Source organism: Cyclopterus lumpus, chromosome 20 (assembly GCF_009769545.1).
Source record: "Cyclopterus lumpus isolate fCycLum1 chromosome 20, fCycLum1.pri, whole genome shotgun sequence".
Classification (NCBI taxonomy): domain Eukaryota; kingdom Metazoa; phylum Chordata; class Actinopteri; order Perciformes; family Cyclopteridae; genus Cyclopterus; species Cyclopterus lumpus.
The window spans coordinates 11678469-11705279 of record NC_046985.1 but is presented as its reverse complement, the minus strand read 5'-3'; the positions used below and the strand labels follow the sequence as shown (position 1 = coordinate 11705279).

At 39.9% G+C, this 26811-nt stretch overlaps 3 protein-coding genes across 5 annotated transcripts; all 3 read right to left on the bottom strand.

The window, feature by feature from the left end:
* Positions 1–473: 473 nt before the first annotated feature.
* hnf4g (hepatocyte nuclear factor 4, gamma) lies at positions 474–8254 on the bottom strand. The gene is made up of 11 exons (XM_034560519.1): positions 8125–8254; positions 6528–6696; positions 6119–6213; positions 5338–5444; positions 5071–5220; positions 4543–4630; positions 3403–3555; positions 2610–2659; positions 2231–2417; positions 1117–1236; positions 474–614 (listed from the first exon to the last, which is right to left on the bottom strand). The coding sequence occupies exons 1-11, from the start codon at positions 8252–8254 to the stop codon at positions 493–495; spliced, it is 1371 nt and encodes a 456-aa protein (XP_034416410.1). The 3' UTR covers positions 474–492.
* Positions 8255–12231: 3977 nt separating this feature from the next.
* On the bottom strand, positions 12232–14742 carry LOC117749775 (probable G-protein coupled receptor 141). 2 transcript variants are annotated; one of them, XM_034560520.1, is made up of 2 exons: positions 14465–14742; positions 12232–13887 (listed from the first exon to the last, which is right to left on the bottom strand). In XM_034560520.1, exons 1-2 carry the CDS (start codon positions 14552–14554, stop codon positions 12928–12930), a joined length of 1050 nt encoding a protein of 349 aa, XP_034416411.1. In that variant the 5' UTR covers positions 14555–14742; the 3' UTR covers positions 12232–12927. The 2 variants fall into 2 exon arrangements, with proteins under 2 accessions (XP_034416411.1, XP_034416412.1); XM_034560521.1 differs by having other exon boundaries at positions 14461–14741.
* A 1183-nt stretch (positions 14743–15925) lies between these two features.
* Positions 15926–26685, bottom strand: pign (phosphatidylinositol glycan anchor biosynthesis, class N). Of its 2 annotated transcripts, XM_034560400.1 has the most exons (29): positions 26365–26685; positions 25753–26001; positions 25398–25519; positions 25098–25196; positions 24787–24893; positions 24334–24458; positions 24086–24216; positions 23866–23985; positions 23614–23654; positions 23419–23478; positions 23136–23228; positions 22803–22858; positions 22526–22604; positions 21987–22169; positions 21722–21861; positions 21190–21289; positions 20917–21009; positions 20573–20664; positions 19979–20084; positions 19758–19866; positions 19335–19437; positions 19122–19224; positions 18609–18695; positions 18421–18476; positions 17957–18032; positions 17681–17754; positions 17278–17320; positions 17117–17169; positions 15926–16934 (listed from the first exon to the last, which is right to left on the bottom strand). In XM_034560400.1, the coding sequence occupies exons 2-29, from the start codon at positions 25977–25979 to the stop codon at positions 16814–16816; spliced, it is 2799 nt and encodes a 932-aa protein (XP_034416291.1). In that variant the 5' UTR covers positions 25980–26001; positions 26365–26685; the 3' UTR covers positions 15926–16813. The 2 variants fall into 2 exon arrangements, with proteins under 2 accessions (XP_034416291.1, XP_034416292.1); XM_034560401.1 differs by lacking the exon at positions 17278–17320 and having other exon boundaries at positions 16817–16934.
* Positions 26686–26811: the final 126 nt, after the last annotated feature.

Genomic DNA, 26811 nt, shown 5'->3' with positions numbered 1-26811 from the left:
TTTTCTGCACTTCTATGTGCAATAGAGCAAGACATCCGTCAATAAAAACTTCAAACACTGCAGAGTTTAAGATGGCATAAACCTTTAAATGAACTAATATCTAGTTTACCATGTGCACTGCCATCATTTCTATGAGCACGTGTCTCACTGACATGAACATGTTGTAAAATCTAGATACTGCATTGAAAAACAGTATATTGGTTTTAGGTGACCCCAAACATGCACATCGTGTTTCATTAGTTCACTGACTTTGAAAATGACAAGTTGAAGTTTAAAAGTGCCGCACACAGCAGCTTTAATTACGTCTCAGTTATTGTTGCAACACCACCAGGAGTCACGCGGAGCAGGAGCAGGAGCAGGAGCAGGAGCAGGGTAAAGTCTAACCACAGACCCTGAGCTAGGATTGCTTTCATAATCTTATGACTGGGATGATGGATAGGGGACAAGGGAACTGTGCTCATGTCCGCTTCTTTGACAGAGTGCAGGGAGAAGTCAGAGATCTGTCTGTGTGGATGGCGAGGGGCTGGCTGGAGGACAAAGAGGATGGGAAAAGTGTTTGTACTTCTCTGGGGAGGGACCCTGAGGGGGTGATGGGATGGGAGTGTCTGGAGAGGCTGCAGAGAGAGAGAGAGAGAGAGAGAGAGAGGGAGAGGCAGGGACAGAGAGACTTTGTTTATTTTTGCAAATGTAAATGCTTTTGTGTGGATAAAAGCGATGTTGTTTCTATCAAGTCTGTGAAATGTATCCACCATTTGGGAAACGTTACATCTGCAGCTGCTACTTTACAGGCACCATCAATCCTGCGTGGCCATTAGGTGGTGTAATATTGCCAAATGTATTTATTTTTATTTTTAAAGGAAATAATACAATAGGGCCAAGACTCATCAATTATTGTTACATTTTTATGGAATTTCTTCACATTTGTGGTGCCTATTTATTCGTTTCAACTAAGTTAATGGAAACACATCTGGCACTCACTTTTGTATCATTTCCTTTGAAGAGATAAATATACATCAATGTCGCTTTAATATTTCCTGTGTGTGTGTGTCGGTAGGTTTGCACTTGACTGGATGAATGCAGTGTGTGTGACTGTGTTGCCGAGTATCTGGCACTTACCTATCGGTGTAGTGTGAGCGACAGGCATGGTGCTGATGACCAGTGTGTGTCCAGTTAAAGGGTCCTGGGCCAGCTGGGTGTGTGCTGGGTGGTGCAGATGTGTGGGCTCTGATGTGATGCCTGAACACACAACACAATACAAATCAATCATCAACTTCAAACAGACAGTGCTGTAACCAAGTTTCTGTTAATATGATGTTTTGCTTCTCATCTAGAAATATGTTTTTGAATCAGGTGACATTTAAGGGCTGACACACTTAATGAAATGTTCCTTAAGAGAGTTCTTCTTGCACATGGTGGCATGCCACCAAATAAACCCCCATCAGACCAAAAAGAACAATATAGTTTAGGTGCTAGAATAAATCTCTGTTTTGGAGCTTTTGATCAATTGAGTGAGTTGAGTTCTTTCTAAGTTTTTTTTCCAAGATGTTTATTTTCTTTCAAAAGTGTTTTAGTTGTAAGTAGTATTCAACTCAGGCCTAAATAACCTCATATACAAATCTGATTAATCTATGTACTGTAGAAGGACATTGTTTTAGCTCTTTTTTTTTTTCAAACTGTTATATCAACATTGCTATGTTTTATCCATTTCACATTCACATTACTAAATATAACATTATCTCAACAATATTTTAATGGCAGTTTTCTTTTTGTTATGTAAGTTCCACATTCCTACTGGATGCTGAAAAATAAAAAAAAATCATGCAGCTCTTTCTTTGTCTTCTAGGTTGTCATATGCTGGAGTTGTTTTTAGCATGTATGGAGAAAAAAGACATTTTTGGAGATGACTTAGTACTTCATTCCACGCCTCCTCTTGTGCGTGAGTCATCTGTCACGGCCCTGTTTAGAATATGTTTGATGCATTCTACTTTAACTACAGACGTTGTGTTTGCAGATGACACCTAGAGGCACCTCATGTAGCAAGTATACAAACTCCTACTTTTTACTCATTGTATGTATCCGGGGAAACTTTGCAGAGTTTGTATACTCTTGTTTTTCACATTGCTTCATGTTTGTCCAGTTCTACACATGTATCACTGAATAGTTCCTTGCTGAAGGTCACCCTATGTTTCTTTCTGAAGGTTTACAAGCACGGCCATGGGCCCAGTCTCACCTCCCAGCAGCATCTCATGCAGCAGGTTGTCTATCTTGGCCAGACCACAGAGCTTAATGAACTGAAGCTGTTCGATCATCTGCCAGGTGATGCTCTGCAGGGTGGGCAGCAGGAGTAACAGCTCTCCAAAACGACCCCTGGAGTCATACTGGCGGTCATTAATGTAGTCTTCCAGACTCATCTGGACCTGCACACACACAAGGCCGAGTCTCCATCAGCGTGAGCAACCTGCCCTTCTCCTTGTAGGTTGATGGATACATTATTTAAGAATGTGTACAAATGTATAATCAATATGTAATTATGTATAATTACAAGTATAATCCACCACGATAAATAATAAACTCTACAATAAGCTACACGAGTCAAATGCTCGACCAACCTGCAGACGAATGGCCTTAATCTTCGATGGGTCCCGCAAAGACTTTGCATCTGCAGATTGGGAGGCAAAGCGTGGGGGGGGAGGGGGGGGGGGGGCAGAAGGGTAAAGGAAAAAAACAGAAAGATCAGGAATGGAATTGAGGATTGAGGATACGACTGGAATTGATGGAATGATTCTGGTCAAACTGGGGATTAAAGGTAAAACGAGGGGATTTAGTGAAGGGGAGATAAAGGGAGACGGGTAACACCAGGTGGGGGCATGGATTGTGGTCACACTACGCCAAGGGGAGTTAAAAAAAAAAGGGATGGAGGGATTGGGATCTAACTTTAAGGGGAAATGTAACCAGATGGAAGAGATTGGTTGGGAAAAGAGGGACTAGTAAGAAATGGCAAAGGGTATTGGACAATCTATTGTTGAAAATATTGTTGCTATTTTCCATCTTCTACTATTCATGCTATTGTTTTTTCACCTGTTCATTTGACTTCATTTCGCTTTGAAACAACAATTTAAAAATGAATCTTTAAAAATATTTTTCTTTTATATAATGATAAATCTGAAATCTTGAGCCAAATAGTTTGCATAAATTAAAGCAGTATTAAATTGTTCCCTTAGTGTAACAAACGAACAAACGACGAACATTTACTTTACACCTACAGGCTGTTCCTGAACTGAGAAGCAAGGGTGAGCTGGGAGAACAGAGAAACCCGTCATCCCAAGGGAGAATATGTTATTAATGTACCTCACATATCGTCTGATGGCTTAAAGTACTAAATGTTCCTTTTTTTTTAATTACCCGGGTCAAAGAAAACAATCGCCTTGAGCGCTGCATACTCGTTGTTGTCTATTTGAATGTCCTGGAAGGGCTGGACCAGCTCGTCCAGCACTCGGTTGGCTACCTTGTACATCTCTTGTTCGGGACTGTTCCTGTGGATCACGCAGCCATTGCCTGAAGACACAGAGAGCACAGGTTAGTGCCAGTGTTGAGGTATGTGGTCGTGTATGGGGGAGAGTGCTGCTGGGCGCCTGTTTGGAAGGTTGAGGGCAAATACGTTTAGCTGTGCGAGAAAAGAACAATTGAATCTGACTTGCTTCAAGCCTATAAGGGTTTCAGTCAAGGGTCCTAAGACACAGCAATGCACAATGTGTGTGTCCGAGTGCTTGAGTGTATGGAGTTGACCTGTCTACAGTATGATGTTGGAACACGTCTAGGTAATGAGTAATGCCGTTTACAAATACACTTTTGAAGTCATGAAGGAATAGAAACCTTTAGTTAATCATTCCCAACAAACACAACATTTGATCTGTGACACTTTACAGTGCAGTACACAAACATGTGTGTGGTTACAGAGACAGGAGTGAGGAACGACCTGAAAATGAATAAACTGTTAAGAAGTCCTTTCTAAATAACTCTGATTATTATTATCTGATAGTAGATAATAATAGGTTTGAAAGCAGACTGGGAAATACTTAATTGATGAATCATTAGTTTGATTGGTTTAATGATATTTATTTATGAGTTGTTCCTCATCAGCCTCTGAGAAACACAAACAACACCTCATTAATTATGAATTACTCATTACTTACCCTTTTTGTGCCCCCCTCAAGTAAAGTGGTACATCATACCGAGTAGTTGCTAAGTAGTCCCTCATTACTTCATGATTGTCTTATCGTTATGACTCAAACAGTGGTTGTTCATTATGATCTACTATACATATACATATAGTCCTCCTCAGAGTGACTCGACGACTACTCATTAACGATGCATTCCTCAGCATGTCATTCCTGATTCATTCCCGGCTTGTTCCTTAGTAACTACTCACATGTTTGTAACCTTTATTGTAAAATGTTACACCATTTGATTCGTCTTCACATCGCTCAGCCACCTGATTGCACCACTTGTACATAAGAAGCCATTCTTCTGGCGTGTCCATACCTAAAAGCAGGAAGTCCTTGAATGGCATTGACCTTTTGGCGACACCAAGCAAAAGGTGCTCACCTGCATGAGCCCTGAGCAAACTCACCTTGAAAAAAACACACACGTACACAGTTAAACAAAGAACAAAAACAATGTAATAATGCCTCCACTTATGCCCTCAAATACATCCCGGAGGGAACTTACTTTTACTGCAGTATATTAAGTAGACAGATCTAGAACACTCTACTTAATTATTATTGCTTTTAATGTTCTTTTAGCGAAAAGTGCATTGGGTTGATTAAAGATAACCTTTCTTTCATTCCAACTGAAAGTGCTCGGACAGAATGAGCCATTTGAATAAGCACAATCACACAAGCTAAACACGACCAACATGATAAAGACAGCGCTTCAGAATGTTGAACTAAAGTACTGAAGTCTGAGAGGTCTCGGTTTAAACTTTGGGCATGGGATTAAAACAAGCTTGACTTATTCCTGTGAGCAATAGCATAATCAAAGTTGATCCATCGTGCATCAAAGCCCTGTTACCTGGTCATCCAGTGGCAGTTCTCCAAAAGCAGGGATGTACTTGGCCCACTCCACCAACACCAATAACTGTTGTCTCATAGAATCACATGCATCTCCGACAGTGGCTGACTTCTGCTCTGATATGTCTGTTATTCCAAGCGGAGGAGTGATCTAGAGGGACACCGAAAAACAATGGAGTCCCAATCCCTTGATTTCCACGCGCACATCATTTAATCATGCACGTGATGTGCTTCCTTGATAAAAAGATCATAAAAAATAAATGATCACCTGTTGGGAGAGTGATTCAGCTTGGGCCAAAATAGTAATGGGTGGCATGTCTTGGGTGTCAGGGATACTTCTTCGGGAGCTGATCCGATCCCGCTCGTTCTGGACAGCTAAAATGTAGCAGACAGCTAAAGTTAATGTGTGCGTGAAACAGAAAGAGCAACAAAAAGGAACAGCACATCCTGTACTTTCCTATTATTAAAAAACTAATGATTTTCAAACTGCCTCTATCTTGGTTTAGTGTTTGTAAGATTTTGATATTTCTTAGTTTAAGAGTTGACAATGACAGCAGCCCCTATGGGCTAAGTTAGTATTTAGGAAAATAGTCACACAGGTTGTCCATAGCCATAGGAGTCAAACGTTAACCAGTTGCAATCCAGAACAACATGTTTGAATAACACATGATTAGGTGTCATAAAACTCCTTGCCAAGGTTATACCCCTCATAAACACACACACACACACACACACACTAAGTAATCACTTATTTTATGGCTGAGCCCATCCACCATCTTGAAGCAGCTCTGAGATTCTCTGAAGACAGCCTCTCCTTTAGTGTCACTAGTTTATACAAGTCTATACTTTGTCTTCGTGGAAAAAAACAACAAGAAAAAATGTAACCAAACTAAACGAAAATAAACCACATCTACGTTCTTATACCACAGACAATACACAATGAAAACCAACTAACAAACGAACAAGGTTTAATTCAGCCTTTGTATTCTGTGTAAACTTCTATTTCGGAGTCTACTTTCTCTCTTGCCCAGAGAGGGAGGTTCCCCTACCTTCTTTCTTCATGCCAGCCCTGAAGCATTTGTTGAGTCTGCAGAAACGACATTGGTTTCTTTTGTCTTTATCCACAATGCATTGTCTGCTGAACCTGCATACAACAAGCAGACAGAATGTAAGCAGCTTTACGGAGCAAGACATGACAAAGTTTACCACAAGTCAATGTGACATGTCCATGACATGTCACATTGACACATGTCAGGCTGAAAAGTAAGTTATCAATGGTTTAAAAGTCATTTTAAAGAGCTGCATTTGAGCATAAAAAAAATAGTTAGTTAGTTAGTTAGTTATGTGTGCACTTTTGAATGCTCATAGTGTTATATTTTCAAATGATATAACATGTGTGTAACTGTGGCTTGATTTTAAGTGCGCTGTGTTTTGGCTCACAGTTGTGTTTCTCTGTACCTGCAGGTGTACACGTGGCTCTTGCGTATGGAGCGTCTGAAGAAGCCTTTGCAGCCGTCACAGCTGGAGGCTCCGTAGTGTTTTCCCGTGGCTTTGTCTCCACAGATGGCACAGTTACTGTTGACCCCGTCTGGGCCGACTGACAGGCCTGGCTCTATTGGCATGCTGTCTGAAACGCACACAAAAACACCTGACAGGTAAATACACAGACACAGGCTCGTACATCTGTATATTACACACATTGGCATAGACATAAGTCAACTTACAAACGTAATCAAAGTGTTGCAGCGCACATCCAGGAAGAGCGTAGTTCAGTATGGTCTAATACTGGGACCACAGACCATCCACTGCACTAGTTCATCCAATCAAAGTGACCATGTGTAAAATTGAATGCACTTTACTACTCTGGTAAATGTATTCAGTGTAGTTTCCATAGTGTAACTGCAGAGGTTATTCGGGGTTCCTATAACTGCATGGACATTTGTTTGGTGTTTGATTTGTGCATCAAACTAAACATAAATCAGGAAAGAGAATAAATGGCCGTTCAATTGCCCGGCCTCCCATTACTGTCGACGTCTTTATTTTTACTGTCACCTTCTCATTACCGTGAGCATTGTCATAATCATCATGGCAGTTATTATTAACAGCGGCAGCAGCAGCAGCATCGTCATCATTATGAAAACCATAATCATCATCATTGCCTGCATATTTATCGTTCGGTCAAAGAATACCGCACAGAGCACAACACGATCATAGCATGTGAAGGTACAAACTGGAGATGCATCAACACACGCACGTTCTCATCTCCACACACACTTCTCTCTCGGCAGTGCCAAGGCGAGGTTAGTCAATGTTCGACTAACTCTCTGTTCACGCACTGAGATGACATCACTGAGATGCGTGCTTGCTCTTCGATAAAACATCTTTATGACACATGCAATTCCTGCCAAAATGCTCCTATTACCACTCTGATTTCCTACTCTCACAACCCGTACCGAGCCCTGTCCTGTCCTTCAACAGATTTCCACTGACACACACATTTGTGAGCAACATACGAGCGGAATTGATTTCATACAATCAGTGTCAGCAGACAAGCTGGATAGATGCACTATTAGCCAACGTTAAAATGTCATGACTTCCCCCAGTCGCTTCGTTTATTTGACATCAAAACCGTTCCTTTTGCGTAAATAGCAACACGTTTGCCTTCTGCTGGTCCCACTTCACTTCATCATTTAAGTTCTCAACTAACAAACTAACATGGTAGTTCTAGTCTACCTCTTCACCCAGTTCTGAGGGAGATGACCCATCGCTTACAACCCCCCCTTTACAAGACGCATCGCGTTAAACGAGGCTACAGATTGATCAGATACACAAAGCTCCTCTCGTTTCTCTGTCCGTAATAAGACATTTTGCAGGCCCCCACTTAATTGTGGAAGATGTGTGACTGAGCTGCTCTATCAGTGCTTATAAAAAAAAATTAGTGTGCTATCTGTACATCGTCATACATGTCCAACTTAACATGCATGCTAAAAATCAGATGTCTTGGGCTTCCATGAGTGTTTGTATGTGCATGTGTGGGTAAGCTACACGCACTTACCTCCTCCTCCACAGAGCACCTCTGCATTCTCAAAGCCCAGTGTGCTGTATGAGGGATCCAGGCCTTCACAATAGTTTGCTACTTCCATATCTAACAGAGATTTACTCTGAGGAGCAGAAGGATACTTCATTCCGGTTTCAACTTGGTCTTCACCACACTTCTTCTTCCTCTCTTTGTTTCTCTCCTCTTCTCAGTTCATTCTATAGTCTCTATTTCTCCCTTTCTCTTCCAGCTGTTCTCTGCTTCATCGTATTCTTACATTCATGACAGCGGAGATCCCTGGCATAAAAGATCTATAATCACATCTTATTGGGGCAGGTACAAGGAGAGGGGAGGAGCTGTGGCCTAAGACTTCTCACCTTATTGCACAATACTTATCTGTCCTTCTCTCTCACACAGGGATGGACAGATAGAGGTGAAAGGGATACTTTCCTTCTCGCCCTCTGCCTCTTTTATTTCTTCACCATGAGAACGATTTCCTCAGATTTTAGAGGACAGCTTGCACTTTATGTGCAAGTTGGTCAACTTCTGAGATTTTTCTTTGCAGTCACATATATTTATGAATGTGTGTGTGTGTGTGTGTGTGTGTGTGTGTGTGTGTGTGTGTGTGAGTGTGATGTGTGTGTGAGATGTGTGTCTGTGTCCTTCCCTAGCATTCTAATCTAATCAATAGTGGAGTAATAGCACCACCACCTCAGCAGATATAATCTATAAAGCTGATAACATCCATTAACTCTTCAACCAACACACTCCGTTTTCTTTTTTACATCCAAACCCTTATTCCTTAAGTTTATAAAACGTTATACTAAATAATTGTAAATGTACTGGTCATGTAACATTGAAAGACAATATGACCTTTCATCTCGAATGACATTAATTTCACTGACCAAACTTCTGTTATTTATGACTTCACATCAGCAACAATTGTGCTGAAGGAGAACTTTCAGACTAGGTGACACACTCGTAGTGTTTTTGGTCTTTTTCTTTACAAAGTATGAGCCAATCTGCTGTGTAAAAGCATTGAATACTCCCTGAAGAGCCGTATGTAATGTTTACACAACTGTATAGTTCTCACACTTCGTTTAGCTCTCTTATTGTACAAACAGATCACGTTTACAGAGAACTGCATGTTGAAGAGAGGACATATGAAGTGGACATTAACAATACAAGTGAAACAGTTGTCAGTTCGCTGCCTCCTCTTTCAGTCAGGAATGCTGTAAAAACACCGTAATTTACTACCAGAAACCAGATAAAATGTCTCAACCCACCCATTTTACATTGGGAGTTTTATTGCACTAAATCTTATTGTGTGGCCTAAAGGTAATCTGTTTGTGACATTGTGTTAGAAGGAGCTGTAAATGATAAGAGGCAGTATTATGGAAGATTTTATGCCCTACATCAGTAATGAGTGGGCCAGTCAGCAAAGTACCTCCAGTATATGAGCAGGCATGGTGGTTATATAGTGTCACCAAAGGCTCAGTATATCAGAAAGAGAAATCAGTATCTGGACACAGGGTAATAACAGACATCTTGGTTAATGAGTTAATACTCACTGCTAAAATAAAGGGAGAGAGAGAGAGAAAGTGAGAGAGAAAGACTACATGTTAACCAGGTAGTGAGGTCAGTCCTCCTGACTCATTAGTTTTGTAGAGAGGGAAGAAAACTTTAGTCTTTATGTTCCCATTTACACACAATAGGACCTGCAGCATGAGTGTACTGGATTCAATTTATCATCATATCCGATACATATAACTATATCTGCATTAAACTAGAATTAGAAGAATACACCTGTGCTGTAAAGCTTTGAGGGCAGATACACTATCATATAAAATCCATTGAAATTCAAGTCGTGTAATAATGAGTGCCTTCTTGACAAGTCATACTCTCTTCTTGATTTCTCTGCATCAAGGTATATAATATCTCAAACATTAGCTAGTCAACTCCTGTTACTTGGAATGTTAACTTTGCGCGACACACTAATATACTGAAAACTGGTTCAGCTTTGGTGCAAATATGCATTTGAGTAGATTCAACAACCCACAGGTGGGATCAGCTTACTGTTTGCGAAATGTTGTATGTGAATGTAGGTAAAAACATATCACGCATTCATAAATACTTAAAATCATTAAAAAAACTGTTATGACGTCTTCAGCTGAAAACCAAGCAAGACGCCTGAGAAACATTGCATCCGCCTAGCAACCAAAAGCTCTTTGAAGCCATAAAACCATGTGCTAAGAGGCTATCTCTGTGTGAACTGGCCATAATACTGTCGCTTCTATTTAAATTAGAGGTTTTAATAGTCGCAGATGATGATTCGCCACCCAACTGACTCTAGTAAACCACTACTTCCTGATACCTGGTCAATAGTAAAAAATACCGTACAGAAGAATATTGTTCACTCTTAAAACTCTGATGAAGGATCATCTTTTAGTCTGACAGAGTAAACATAATCTGCTTTTGTTTGGTTGTCATGTTGTTCAGTTCTTAAACCACTACTATGATACTAGATTTGTGCAAATAAATAGAAACATGTGAATTAAAGAATCAGTCAACACTTTTAGTTACGTACAACATTTCCTGGTCCCTGAGGGCCTTAAATGAGCATCCCACTCGTTTGTTCTTCCCGCTAAAATCACCACTTAGTGGCAAGTCTCAAGGCTAGTTTGGTCAATAACATTCACCATCAAAAGTGGATTTTGTTTGTGACAAACAATTTATAAAGCTAAAGTAAAGCACATGCGTCTTTAGCCTGTGGACACATAGGCTGAATGCAATCAGATGCACTATTTAAGGCAGATGAATACAGCCTCAAAAATCTTTGACATAGTCACAAAAAAAAAGGTCAAGATTGCAACAGTCACAAAGGTAGGTTTCCTGATATTAAATTATAATATTACTTCCATGGTGTCCTGCCTGTGCATATCCAAGGCTTTGGCTGATGCTTTTTTCAAACAACTAGATGCCAATTGGATTTCAATTTCCAATAACAGAGGATTACCGAAGTACATCTTTTAAAATATGTTGTGTTTCATTTTATTTATAAAAAGAAAAGTTAGTTATTTCTTTGTAGAAAGTGTGGAAGTATCATATTGGTAGTGCTTCACGAGAGAGAGAGAAAAACAAAGTGACTGTATGACCACCTTGCTTACAGTAGCAACCTTTTGCTCTGTAACACTGCCCCTGTTACAGGTACCGTCCTTGTACAGGTGAAATGGGTTATCACATGATCTTTACAGCAATGCATGCGTGACCGAGTGAGTCTATCTTATCTGTTTCGACACAAAATGCTGTCCGCGGACAGAGAGGCGAGAACACTACTCTCATTAAATATGAGGAAATTCAGCAGACTTCAAACTGTATATTTACTGCAATTCAAAAGTATGCCAGCTTTTGTTACAGAACACAACAAAGCAATTGAAGTGTGTGTGTGTGTGTGTGAATAGGGGGTAGAACCAATACCATTAAAGTAAAAACCACGTGATTTATCAGAACATGTTACAAACTTCCTTGAGAAACTGGAATAAATGTAAGCTTCACTTCCTCCACAAAAGAAACAGCGTACCTCATACCATACCACAGCCGATGTGGATATTTTGCATTTAAATGACAGTACTCAACAGGAGGACTTTGACTTACCTGTCTTTCTGTGTCTGCCTGGGATGTGCATTTATCCGGCTGTACTGTTGGACTCTGGTAGTGCGCAGCCCTTTCAGTGCGACATTAATCTAAGTGACACTGAGAATAGGAAAATGGTAAAGCTGTTTGACAACATTAAAAAGGAAGGTTTGTAGAGCTGCGCGGCTTATAATTCATGGAGCGACACATTGGATGGCGCCACCATAGCCCTGTCATTAGATCGATTTACTAAACAAACTCAAAGTAGGGTGGGGATGTTAAACAGTAACCCAAAGCCATAAAAACCAAAAGGAAAGGATCACCAGGGGTGTGTTTGTGTGCATGTCAGCCAAGGCCTCTAACACCACCTCCAAGGGCGGAAGGTAAGAGATCCAAGAGGTTTGAGGTAATGTTTCACACAGTAATGGTAAAAAAGTAACAATTATATTTATTTCACTCCAGCTATGTACACAAGCGTTAAGTGTTAGCAAATAAGGCGTAATATGTTTATTTTTTCTTTCCACTCACATGCCTTTCACATGAAGTCACAATTTTGATAAATAAACGAGGGAACTTAAAGACCATTGTTACAATCTAGCAAGACAAGCTTCAAGCTTGAAGCCTTTGTAGTATATACAATGACCAGCAGAGGGCAAGAGATCATTCATTTTGAGTCTAAAGCAATATGGTAGCCTACTAGTTAACCACAACCGTAGTTTTGTTTCTCTCATTGCACTTTCAACTATCAAATAATTGCAAATAATAAATACAACATTTTAATAAGTCACAAAAAGCTGCTGTTGACACACCAGTCGTACTATTAAAAAAGCAAAGCATGGCACATCTGACAGAGGTTAGAGGGGAGCTGGGTAGTTTGTCTGGTTTTGAAGATCATCAAAACTAAATAAGTGGTGGTGAACAGCTAGTGAGTGGCCATTTAGTGAATTTTATTTGTGTGTATTTTTCATCACAATATTTGTGTACTTAATTCCAGTTCATCTGTTTTCATGATTGCTTGTATGTGCTTTTGAGTAAGTGGTAAACTCTGCTTTTATTGAGCTGCACCTAAGCAATACAATACACGTAATAATTGGTGTGGCAATAAATGACAGTAGAGTCAAACAAAGTAAGAAAATAATGCAGTTGAAACATCATGACCCCCCCTAACACACATCCGACCAACGGTTGTCAAATACCCTTTCCCGGTAAGCACATGGAGCAGGTTCTCCGCCCCAAGAAGGTGAGCATGTCCAAACAGTTAAAAGTGGTCAGACTCAGAAACACCTCATTGACATTCTGCAGATGGAGTTGTTCTACGTAATACAACCGGAACATGTGGTAGGGAATGAAACTGACAACCATAATGAGAGCAAAGCACAGACTCTTCAGCTGAGCCCCAAAGTCCTGCTGAGAGGTGCATCCCTGGCGATGCTTCCTGTATAAAACCCGTAGGGCATTGGCTTGGAGGGATGTCAGCACTGTGGCCACCACTATGATGAATGTGCTTACGATGTAGTTCAGCACCTTGGCAGCGGACGCTATGTTGTCTCCAAACTTGAAGCAGTATGTCACAGGTGTGGTACTGTTGCCCGGGCTCGCACCTTCTGTGTTTATTCCATAGGAAAAGTAGATTATGCAAGGGACCACGACAAGCACCCCCATCCACACCACAGCACTGGCAACGAGTGCATGAATCCTCTGGAAGGAGGCCACCTGCTCAGCTTTGTAGTAGAACGCCATCAGGCGCGTGATGAGGATGATCACATAGAAGATGAAAGACATATACATGTGGATGTGAATCATGCCGCTGACCACTTTGCACCACCCGTGGCCCAGGCTCCAGTGATTAGTGGCGTAGTAGTAAATCCTGAAGGGCACAGTGAGAAGGAAGATGAAGTGGGTGAAGATGAGGTTGAGTACAGCAATGGAGGTGATGGATGTCGTGCTGAACTTCATGATGTGCATCATCAAGCTAAGGCTGATGGTCCCGATGAGCAGGACCACAGAGTAAAGGACCAGGAGGACTGTGTGGTACTCGTCAGGTTTTTTATCACCATCCGGCACCTTTGAGGTTGTGAGTAAAGAGCTTGTGGTCGTCATCATGCTCATGGCGGTGGATAGTGGGCTTTGGGTCGCCATGGATGCCATCTGAAGTAGAAAAAGACAGGGAAGAAGAGAAAGGGGCCCGGGGCATGTCAGATACGGGAGTATAATGGAGCAATATATTTGGAAGTTGTTGATTTTTTTATTTAACTTGTTTCCACTGTTAAAGTTTTTTCCAAATTGAGGTTCCGTAGATAGAAGGTATTGTATGCTATTCTTGTTTTGTGATATTAAACTGTATCAGTAAACTTCAATTTGTTGTTAAAAATAGGAGTAACATAAATAAATAAAAGACAGAAAAGGAGAAGTTAAAATTGGCAGTAAAAACTCTCAGACACAGCAGATTATGTTACACTTAATTTGTAATATAATGCTTTCCTAATACTTGTGCATGTTTTTTAAACATCCAGATCAAGACATAAACAATAGTAATATTTTAGTCCTCCATATAGGTAGTAACAACATATCGGTTTAACATGAAACAGGACTAAAAGCATTACATTATTAGGATTTAAACATCATGAGGTTTTAAAACAAAGATATTGTTCAGAGTATAAGCTAATCATTACCAACATAATATTATTGCATGAACATTACAGTAAACAAAGCCGGACTTACCTACCTTCTGGTTCCAAGACAAACTGCCTGCCGAGTGCTCTTGCGTGTGAAAATAAGGCATAAAAGGATGTGTTACAAGTGTGGGGGCGAGCATGGGAAAGTACGTCTGTGTTTGTGTGTGTCTTTGTTTCTGTTTGAATGCATGTGCGGATATGCTTGTGTGTGTGCATGTGTGTGTGTCAGCTTATGTGGAAGTTGAGATTATGAAAATTAACTTTATTTGTGTGACTGGGTTTTCAGAAACCAACAGTGTTGCATATTTTGTGTGTGTGTGTGTGTGTGTGTGTGTGTGTGTGTGTGCGTGTGTGTGTTATGTCAGAAACAGGAGGTGATTGCACACACAACCAAAGAGCTAACTGCTTCCTCCTTCTGGTCACCACTCTTTCTACGTCTGCTATTTTGTGTCTTCAATATTCACTTAAATTCAAACCATTAGAATGTGATGAAGACCTGTACATACATTGGATGGCTTAACTTGATTACAGGTGGAAAGGGAAGGGGGGATTTGGTGCATGATTGCATGTACCTATGCAAAGATAATACTAGAGTACTTAAATCTGCCTGTGGTTTAGAGACAAATATTTAAATGTACTATAATTTCTGCAGTCTGCCTGCCAGGTGTCCACACCCAACACTTCTTCTGCATTTTGTTATGAAATCCAAACCAGTAGTTCAGCTTTTAACTTTTTTTTGCAATACAATACACAATATATTCAACCCACATGTGTAGGTGTGCCATCGATTTATGGGGATGAGGATTTGTGAGGATGTATGTGATATACTGTATATATATATATATTATTTATACCACTTCAACTTATTTATTTTGTTTTTGTGTGTCATGATGAACCTGATGAAAAAAGTAAAGAGAAGAGTAAAAATCAGTAATAGTTTACAGTACAGTATGTCTAAAAAGTCAAGTAATTGTATACTAAGTATATTAAGATGGAAAAAAATGTATTGTAGAATATATATAAAATGTCGTAAAAGGCTTATATCATGTCAAAAAAGATATTGTATAGTACATGAAGAAATTCGTAGTAGTTTTTGCAACAAAAAAAAAGATAACTCAGATTGCCAATCAAATCTTACTTTAATACCACACTTAAATGATTGCATTACCTTAGTGACACCAAAACATGTTGCTGAAACTCTAGCTTGTGCTCCACTGAAATGATGACTTTGCAGGCATTTGAGTCAGCTTTGAAGCTGGTATTTGACCTATTATTTATAACCTTATTCAGAACATACCTGATACAAACTGCATTTCCCAACAGAGAAAAGTAGAGGAAGAGCTCTTGTAATTACCCGGACCAAAGCAAGGTGCAACTATTTCCTCAGTAATAGTTTAGGAATGCATATGTGAATTTAGTCAGTACATGCAGCTAATGTTATATTGTTTGTCCTCAGTAATGTCTTATGGGTGTATTTTAAAAAAAACAATGTTTTTTTTTTTTTGGTTTTCTTTTTATTAAAAACACCCTACATTTTGCACCACATACCAATGTTCTTATTTAAAATACAGTTATTTACAAGTTTTCAAATGCAACCACAGTCCCATTGCTGGCCACTGGCTTCTCAAGCTCTACTGGGGGCTATAGGAGTGCATCTGGTCTGCAGTTGTTTAAGAACATTACAAGACAGTTTTACATTCTACTTTCCCCCCTCTAAGCCCAGCCTAGATGTACAAATAAAGAGCACATACACTATACTGACACACAGTTTAATCCTGTTAATGGTTGCAGTAAATACAACACACAGGTCACTTTATGAAAATTCCAGTTTTCCATTCCACTTCCTCAGTTTGACAACTGTACACAAATACAGTAGTCACAATACATTAAAATCACTCCCTATTCCTTCTCAACAAGGATATGTTTTAGGCAGCTTATCTGGAAATACTGTTAATAGAGTTATCAAGTTACCTTTCTTTAGTGGGTCATAAATCAGCCCCCTTGGCAAAGGTATGATGCAGAGTTACATATTCAAGTGGTCAATTCATCAATCATTAATGTAAAAACAATGAAGGTGGAACAGGGAATGAGTGTCAGTGCAAACAGTGGTGTGCAAAAGTCTGAGACCACAAGTGTTTATTCTATATTAATACAAGGAAGACAATAACGGTTGAAAAGAAGAACTCAGCATTTCCTCTAAGAATGTAAACCTGAAGTAATTATACAAACAAACCCTGGCTTAATAGGCAAATACTACATAAAAAAATATCTATACAAATATAAACATAAAATGAGTAGTACACATTTGGTTTAACTAGAATGTGCACACACACACACACACACACACACACACACACACACACACACACACACACATACACACACACACACACACCTATTTAGGGGAAGTGCATCTTGGGTCTCCACAGAAAGAGTCTTTGTGAGGTGAGAATGTGTGTGACCACACTGAGCAACATCAGGAAGATTGTCATCGACATCACGATCACATAATGACTAATGCTGAAAGAGATGGAGAAATAACTTTTAACGAGTTTACGTGCAACTGTATGCATCACAGATGGCATAAAAGAGATGATGATAGAAGGCACAAAGAAGGAAGAGAGACCGTGCGTGCACAAGAGTCAAGTTATTTATTAGTAATTAATTAAGACCTAGAACTGTGTATTTCCAAGTTAACCTACCTTGTTCCAATATCCAACCAGCTGCCGTAGTCCTGCACTAGGAAAAAAAAGTGCTGAGGAGAGGATGGGGGAGTTAGACACGTACTGTACGATACAGGAGAAAGAACCTCCCAGTGCATCTCTCACCCAACATTCAACTTGAACCTTTCACACAGCCTTACCAGAGCCATCAAGTCGGAGATGACCAGGACAATGAGGAACAAACTGGAAAGGAAGAATAGGAGACAGAACAGAGGAAAGCATTACGGGCAAGAACTTTCATCCTGCAAACATACTTCACGGATAGCACAGACACGGATAGCACAGACATGTGGCAACACACACACACACACACACACACACACACATTTAGTTATTTGAGCTGACTCATGGTTTCAGCTCTCTGAAAACAGCATATAGTGTGGCAAGAGGAAAGGCTTCTTTCTGTTGGCAAGTGTTTGAGAGGCAATGGTATTTGGCACCGAGAGCAGATGTGGTTACTGGGTGTCCTGTACGTTAGCCCCCCCCCCCCCCGTGACTGAACTGATCCGACAGCAGATGAGTTGAGTATCGGCGAAAAGTTACCTTCTTGATGAGAGCTGTGTTGCAACTTGGATGGTCTCAAATGTGCACATTACTATTATGAATGGAATGATAACCTAGAAGAACAAAAGGACAAAGAGAAATATTAAGAATTGAGGTTTGAAACATACTTAAGCATATTTCCCAGACAGACATACATATATATATATATATATATATATATATATATATATATATATATATATATATATATATATATATACTCATATGTATATATTTTGTGGTTATAATATCAAAAGAAACACATTTCTATGGTACCTTCCACATCATCAGCCCTCCCATGATGAAGGGGTTGAAGATGGTGAGGAAACAATAAACAGACGCTGGGTCAAAACTTGAAAGAAAAGGGGAAAGAAGCAGAGGAAGTGACTACAGATTAAAAACTAAAAGACTCATGTTTTCAGCGTACAAATCTGTTTCGGAATACAACTCAAGAAATGTATTTAAAGTACAGAATGACTATGTAGGCAATCTCACATGAAGTACACAATCATGCACTACACAAGAGCTGTCTGTTGTTGTCTGAACAATGCTCGTAACTCACAGAAAGTACAAGGTCAGTTTTTTTCACAAATCACATATTTCCTTCCTTCCTGTATTCAAATAATGCATTGCTGATACCCAAAAATATCCTCAAAACCATGAACCATGCATACCCCCCTCCATTAACAAAACTTCCTGCTATTTACCATACACAAATGACATAAATAAAACGTACGTACCTGTTAATGGAAGCTATATTCCCTGTCCCAAAGAAAGCTGTTATTATAAAAAATACCTGAAGAAAATATATAGTCAAGGAAAGATTGCGCACTTCACACATCAAACTTAACTTTTTTAAATGATTATCAAATTGGATATAGTTTTTTTTTAAGCGCTTGAGCTAAAGTCACTGTTGTAATACGGATACAAAAAAATATGATCTCCTGATGTCATCCAACTTCAGTTGTCGGATCTTGGTGATGTCAATGTTTGCGGAGAAATCGATTGTGGCGAGCTGAAAGACAATACACACACAAAAGCATGCCCATACACATGTGCATACACCCAGTCACACACATTCATAGGCACACCCAAATATATAACGTCAGTCAGTACTGAGACCATATGTACATTGTAGAGATATTTGCGGGCTTACTTCACAGATTACATAATGTTATCATGAGTAGGGATGTCCTTGTTTCTTTGATTAAGAAAAATGAGTATGAAGTAAATGTTTCCAGAACACTTCAGACCAGATAAGAAGAGACTCCAGAATGCATATTTGAATAAAATATAGGTGATCATATGTCTATATGAGATCAAACAGACTATTAAAGTACATGCCAACGGGAAATGTGGTTGTCCGTGTTGTATACAGCTGATAACATGTGATGCTGCTCTTCAAAATCTAAGTATGGGAGCATACACCTCATGGTTTTACCTCTTGTCTGCCAGAGACACCCTGAGCAAGCATAGCTTCCTGTTCAATGTTGATCCACACAAACATCAACCAAGATAACACGGGAGGGAACAATGCCTCTGACCTGGGAGGGAGAAAGCACACGTTAGAAATCGTATAATATTGTAGCTTTGCTGCGATTATAAAACTCTACATGTGGCGTGCAGGAAGTGCGTGTGGAGTTGCTCGTCTTACCCGGTGCTGAGCAGTAGGTATGTGGCTGTGAGAGAGAGGAATATGCTGAGGAGTCGGTGGAAGAGACGCGTTGAGCTCAACAATGGAACGAGCATAGAAGATGCTGAGGAAAAGACAAGGGACAGGAGAGATGTGCTGAGACTTACAGCTTGAGGGGCATGTAATACTGTTTTAAAGATCATCTCTTGTCCTTTTCTCTTTATTGGTTTATTATTGGGGAGAGGGGACGAGATACAGTGTTGGGGGGGGGGGGCGTTGAAATTGAACCTAGATCTAGCCAGGACTAAAATAGTTTGATTTGTATGTGATCACCCTTTCAAAATTTGAAATAAATACAAAACAAACCGGATTTTAATCTCACCATGAAATGATATGGTATGAAAAATGGTCGCAAGTATCCTCTGCTCACTCACACCAACCTACCTAATGTGGTCCAGCTGATGATCTGGTTAAAAAGTGGCAGGCCCTGTTTCTGCTGCAGGCTGGAGTGTGTGAGGGATGGAACGTACGCACACACTGCCACAAGGAGCATCTGGGTGGTATAGTTTTACACATAATAGTTAATTTTTTGGAAAATGCAATGACACAAACACACACACACACACACACACACACACACACAACATGATATGTATTAAAGCTACCTGGGTGAAAAACTGTTGTCTGTCACTCAGGTGTAGTGTTGTTCTCCGTCTTGATGACCAAAGGTAACAGGCTGAAGTGAAGAGAGTGAGTAGACCTGCACAGGTACTGAGCAAACAAACATCATATATGAAGTTATTAGACACGCAACTTAATTCTGCACAACGATGGTGAATAAAGATGCTACTGTTATTTAGCAGTCAATTTGATTGAGAGTCTCTGACTCCTCCATGTTACATATCATATTCAGTTTGTCTGTTATGGATAGGCCTACTAAGCTTGTGAAAGTAGTTGTATGTCTCGTAGATCTATGGCTCTGGATGAAGCTTTATTATCTAACACATTTCTATATAGGTATATTGATCAATATTATGATATTGATTCCAGCTACATTGCCCATCATGATATGATTTATAGCAAACAAATGTCACCCCTTTGTGATGATGTTTAAGATTTTTAAGAATGAAGATAAAACATATTTCTATTATATTTTTTACTTGTAACTGACTGAGCTTAATCTGGTTCTTGAGTTTAGCTATGGAGCGGCATTGTGTTAAACTTTCGGGTAAATGTAAGCAAATAGAGGAAGCACTCACACCAGATGTATATTAGGCTCTCTGCCCACAACGGGCATCAGGGGGAAAGCAGCCAAACACAGACAGCCCACACACCAGCTCAACGAACGAAACTACACAGGAAGAGAAACAATTAGATCATATAGTTAGAAACTGCATGTGAGCTCATACATTATCGAACTATCTACTATAATTATCTGACAGTAAACTGATGATAAGAGCAAAATACATGTTGGAGTTCTTGATAAATAAATCCAATACTTCTGGAAGCAGGAAATGTTGCTACTGTGTTCACGCTCCATTTCTAAGAAGCTGGACTAAAGAGAACACATCCTTTTCTATACACTGATCTAGAACATAGTTACCTTGGCCTTGTCAAAAAGTCCCGACAGGAAGGGCCAGACGGAGAGGACAACCAGGCCCACAGTGAGCATGGCGCGATGGAAGAAACTCACCACCTGGGGGCAGAAAAGTTAAACTGTGTGTCCGCGTTACAGAGTAACTTCTACTGCGCACAATGAGCCCAACGAATTGTGAACAATTTGTAGTAAGAACTGTATGTGGTGGTCAATGCAAGGCTTATTAATAAGCCATGCAACAGAGTGCTGTAGCAGAATTAGGACATCAAAGGTTCCTACCAGTAGCTCGATCCCAAACGACACCAGCACAAAATAGCCAAAACATTTCCACAGCGGCAGAGATGGGGCCGAGCGAATTAAATCTGTCAGAGTTCCAGACCTAAAATGGATCAGTAATCAGAGATAATTATTTATGTGGTAAAAGGGAGAAAAGAAAGAAAACTGCACGTACTTTCCTTTCATCCATATATACAAAGGGGAACCATGAATGGATACAACACCACTTCAAAGGATCAAATTAACACCTCAAAGAAGCTGTGCCAGACATGCACCAACATGTGTGTGTGTGTGTGTGTGTGTGTGGTAAATTACATTCAATGAAAGGCTGCTATATTTGTTGATTGCTGAGATCTCCATTGATGTGTCTTATGATTTGTGATTTGCTGACATCCAGTGTCCAAGTGTGGTGGAGCATGCTCCACCACACTTTACACACTTACACACAGGACTTTACACATTTGTTTGATTAGATTTTAATGTAATTGTGCAGATGTGTTTTTTCTATTTTACATTTTTTCAAAACGTTACTCACTCTTTGAGGACAGAGTACCATAAAGGGACCGGCAGCAGGCAGTAAACGTAGTAGGTAACGGGGCTCCTTTGGATAAGCAGGAACCCAGTGATCACCACCGTCACACACACGCACAGCCTCGCCAAGGCATGGCTGGGAATCTGCACACATAGACAGGAGCAACACCAGGAATGTCATTTCACGAGACATTTACGTTTCAGAAACTTGTCGTGGTGAAAGGAATCTTCAGAGGCAAAGAGAGAGGGATTGTAGCATATGCCCTGACCTGTTTGAGGAGACCGGGGCGTCTGTTGAGGTTGGCATGAGTCTTCAGTATGACTAGGACTACATACGAGGTCCAGCCTACAAACCCCAGCACAACACTGCAACCCAGGAAGAACCTATCATAAGTGTGGTAGTAGAGGAGGCCCTCCAGAGCGTGGGCTATCAGAGACCGGCACAGCGAAATCTGACAAGAGACAGATGAGGGGAAATGAACGGGTTGAACTAAATCAAATATGTCCTGGAGAAGACGAATCAGCAAGGAATGTAAAGTAACAAAAAAGAAACTCTGGATGACCAACATCACAAAAGGTTTGTTCATGTAGACATTTAGCACACTTTCTACTACAACATCAGCAGCTGGGTATTATGCAACAACATTGGTCACTACATAGTCCTCGATCGCACCGCAAGTGCTAAATGTTGTTCACCTGAACACTGTGTTAGAACACCAGCTAAATGTATTGAAGTAGTTTACTTTGAATCACTTGTGCGACCGTTACATTACCTACCAGCTGCATAATGTACTTTCCAAATACTCACAGCATCTTCATACTTCTCCAGCTGCATCAGTATTCTAGCCTTGTGGATGAATTCGGATTGTTTTGAGTCAGTGAGAAGTCTGGAAAACAGTGAGACAAAGCAATAAAGAGTGCGTGAAAAATATTGCCAAGCCTTTCACACTGTTACATGACATTCATTTAAAAAAACGCTTTTTTAAAAACTTAACACACATTAAAAGGAAAAAAAGTTAATGTTATTAATTCACTAATTCATAGTTCATTCTATTATACGTCATTAACTCACTAATTGTACTTACTGATATGGGGTGAAGAGAAATGACAAAGTTGTCTCCTTTTTCTGGCTCATTTTTATCTATAAAAAAAACACAATGATCACAATTTAAACCTGAAAAAGTAAGTGTTCAAAGCTATCATTTTGAAGTTATTGTTATAAATCAAATAAATAATACTAAATAGTAATATCTAGTAATACCAATATAGTAGTACATGTCCAACTGATAAGATTAATAATATATGTTACTTGCATAGCTATATAAGTTCAACAGTGAAGCTACACGTGATTGTTTTCTTGGAATATAACATACTAATGATCCATGCGTCAGTAATAGAAGAGCTGGATGCTTTCATACCTTGTACTGCTCTAGTACTTGAATAGCATTAGTGTAGATGCTTTCCGCCTTGAAGTGGTCACTGTTGTTAAGGTAGAGAAGAGGTAACACACCCTGAAGAGACACAAACACATATAAAAAAGGTGAAGTGCGGAGACATTATTTCAGTTACATCACTGATTGGCAAAGGGACTGGAGTGTACTTTCAAAAATCAATGTACGACAACTTTACACTTACATGCAACTTTCTAAGATAACAATCACAAAACAATTTCCCTTGTCCTTAGGTTATCTCCTGACTTACAACTGAGTTAACAGGAAACGGGATACCAATGAGAGAAGCCATGAGGGGAGCGATGTCTGCCTGCAGAAAACAATACAAAAATATATATAAATATATAATTTACGACCTGTTGTTGTGTTGTATCACCTTATAATATACAAGACATTTGATATGACATTTGATATATCTTATCTCAAAGGGGTCCATGGTCCTAACCTGATTGACGTCAACTCTACGAAGATGCTCCAGTTTCCAATCTGAGAAAAACAGTAGGCATAAAAACCAGGACAACAATGTAAATAAAACATATATTGCAGACACTTTACAACATTATTGTTTGGGTTTTTTTATTGCAAGAAAATACAAAATACAAAAGTCCACCCTGCTTGAAAATAATCTGAATTGTCTTTAGTGGATGTAGGAGAACCTGGTTCCTAAATATAAACCTGTATTACATGAGTTCCGCACCTTGTAGGAAGCCATCCTTGTATGGTTGGACTTCAGTGACTTTGTGGGCATAGTTAACTCCGGCTCCCCACGCCACTAAAGGGGTGAGTGTCTCAGAGGGATGACCTGCACCGTGTGAACCTAGATGCACATGCACACACATCGACAGATCATGTCAAAGACTTGATTATTTGTCATTGTATACAGTAAAAAGGCACACACACATAAACAAGAGTCGTACCCCAGTTTGTCATGCCATGATCAGAGGTGAACACATACGCCGTTCTTCCATCATGACCGAAGAAGTCTTCAACCATAGACACCAGTTCAGCGACACCCGTGTCTACGAGGCCAATATTGTTGAGGTACTCCCTAGACAAAGAGGAAATAAAAGATACAGATACCACAACTTAAATGAATGCTACTTTCTTCTTTTGTCATGCAGAGTGACATCAAAACAAAAAGAAATCGTATAAACGTGTCTCTTACTGTGACATTGGTCGGTGAGCATGTCCATTTGTGTCTATGCCCAGCAGATGCAGGAAGAAGACGTTCTCATCCTCCAGCAGATTGGCCCTCAGGCTGGAGTTAGACTTTGCTGACTGAAAGAATGACTAGAACAGAAAGAAAAATAAACATGGATAGATGTATTGAAGATGACAATGTGTAAATAAACATTATTTTCCAATAAAGGGTATTGCAGCCTTGCTACAATCCATTGTCATGACTCAACGTGGCATCGCATTTTGCGAGATGAAAATGCATTGTGTGTCCACAAATAACATAAGCACCTTGCTGTGTTTAGTGATGATGAATATAAAACTGGAAAATATAAGCTTTACGCAAGCAAATTATCTAAAAGCCCAATGACCTATTTAGTCGTTATTATCAACAGATTTATCACGACATGCATCGTTACAGTTAGTAATTCCACTACCATACTTTGACTTGCGTGAACACCCAGGTGTCCAGCCTGGAGGCATCTGTGGAGGCAAAGTCCTCCTCCTCTGCTGGGTATGTGTGAGTATACACATGGTCTCCACTGGCACCTGGAAAAACCACAGCATAAAATGAGCTTCATTAAAAGGAATTTTTTTTTAAATTATTCAAAATATGGAAGCAGCAACGATGAGGAATAAAAGAGATCAGTTGCTAAGCTTAAATTTCAGATTTTTAATACAGTCTAAATCTGTGACCTTTTGCTTTTATGACAGTTTGGTTGGTGGTCCTGATTGTGTGAATTGTGTGCTTACCTTTAGCAAACATTGGCAGAATATCAGGGCTGCCCCAGCACCAGGTGTTACGGGTCTCATTAAACACAGAGTCAAACTCTACAGGATTCTCCTTCCACCCTAAAGACACAGACACAGACACAGACACAGACACAGACACAGACACAGACACACACACACACTTTCCAATGACCTTGCAGTCACAAACAGACACAACAATAGTAGTCACCCATGCAGACACTTTTACAGGTATACAAGTGTCAAAAGCTCCAACTAGTTAATCTTTCACACAGCCTTTTCTGTATCAATATACACACCGACCTTTAGCAATAGCACTAACATCCTCATAGAAGCCAGCGATAAGAGCAACATGACCGGGACGGGACTCAGTGGGCACGCGTGTGTGCGACACACCCCAGGTACCCTTCTCCTCAATCACACTCCTAATATTGGGAAACACACACAGAAGTGCACATACAAACAGCAGTTACTCAGAAGTTAAGAACAAATAAGGAAAATAAAAGACCAATAATTACACACAAACAAAAACATTATATATATATATATATATATATATATATATATATATATATATATATATATATATATATATATATATATATATATATATATACAAAAACACACCACATAGAAGCTCACTGCTCTGTTTACAAACCTCAAGTACGGGGCCCTGGACGAGCCATTCGGGAGGAGTGTGAAGAGACTGTCTGCTCGGAGACCATCGGCCACCACTAACACCAGCCTGGACGCAGGGGGTGCCATGGGCGTGGCCTGGGGTGTCATGCCGTGGACCAGGGGAGAGGTGAAGTAGATGTCAAATATAGAGAGGAAGAAGACCACATGGACTAACAGTCCAACCAGGAGGAAGGTCATCATCCTCATTTTCCTTAGCACCGAGCTGAATCTGCAGAGCAGCCAAGAGGAGTGGGAAGAAGGTGAAAAGAAAAGACAGATATGGACAAAAAATACACGATATTATATTAGAGTTTAGGATTAAAAGGTTAGTTCAAGTGGAGAAGGAAGTATTAGAAAGGTTCACTATTATACAGATGGGTTAAGCCATAGTTTGTGCCATATAAAGACTGCTTAATGGCAAGGGTAATCATTTGTCACAATCTGCTGTCAGCCAATGAGCAGAAATTGACTAATAGTTAGTTAATTCTAATAGTAAGTCGCCCACTGCAGCCATTACAACTTTGTGTTGTTGTTGTCGTTTTTACAAGAGTGACTTTTACACTTACATCTTTGGCAATGCAAAGACTATTACCTGTAACTTATGTAACGTCACTGGAATCTGCCCACAAAGACGAGGGACGCTGGTTCGTTAATAAATGAATAGGAGATCAGAACTATCTAACGTTAAGTAACTACAGCCCATTCTCCGGATTTAGATTCCATTGTATCTTTCGTAGATGTCCGGAGAACACGACAGACTTGTTGTGCGAAACAAGATCAACGTAATCTTTAAATGCGTCGCACTACGAAACCAACCGTCCTTCTTTCTAAGGAGATTAGTACAATAATTTCAGACACCATGGGCATTCACTTCCTTGTTGTGACCATGACGTTTTACGTTGACGTGTGTGCATCGTAGCTTCTTCTTCTCCTCTGTATACTTAGCAGCTGAATTGTGGGTACTGTAGTGAAATATTTTTTCCAGCGAGCTTTCTACGAATATTTTCAAAACGTTTTTGTTTAAAAAATTACGTTCACT

What these genes read in the sequence shown, in the direction of transcription:
- LOC117749775 (XM_034560520.1), bottom strand. Translation starts at nt 14,554, where the DNA reads ATGCTCGCCCCCACACTTGTAACACATCCTTTTATGCCTTATTTTCAC. An exon ending in GTTTGTCTTGGAACCAGAAG is followed by an intron (nt 13,888 to 14,464) that starts GTAGGTAAGTCC and finishes TTTCTACTTCAG; the next exon opens with ATGGCATCCATGGCGACCCA.
- pign (XM_034560400.1), bottom strand. Translation starts at nt 25,979, where the DNA reads ATGAGGATGATGACCTTCCTCCTGGTTGGACTGTTAGTCCATGTGGTC. An exon ending in GCCCCGGTCTCCTCAAACAG is followed by an intron (nt 21,862 to 21,986) that starts GTCAGGGCATAT and finishes CTATGTGTGCAG; the next exon opens with ATTCCCAGCCATGCCTTGGC. An exon ending in GACTTTTTGACAAGGCCAAG is followed by an intron (nt 20,665 to 20,916) that starts GTAACTATGTTC and finishes CTTCCTGTGTAG; the next exon opens with TTTCGTTCGTTGAGCTGGTG.
- hnf4g (XM_034560519.1), bottom strand. Translation starts at nt 8,254, where the DNA reads ATGAAGTATCCTTCTGCTCCTCAGAGTAAATCTCTGTTAGATATGGAA. An exon ending in CAAGGACTTCCTGCTTTTAG is followed by an intron (nt 3,556 to 4,542) that starts GTATGGACACGC and finishes CTGTGTCTTCAG; the next exon opens with GCAATGGCTGCGTGATCCAC. An exon ending in GATTGTTTTCTTTGACCCGG is followed by an intron (nt 2,660 to 3,402) that starts GTAATTAAAAAA and finishes CCCAATCTGCAG; the next exon opens with ATGCAAAGTCTTTGCGGGAC.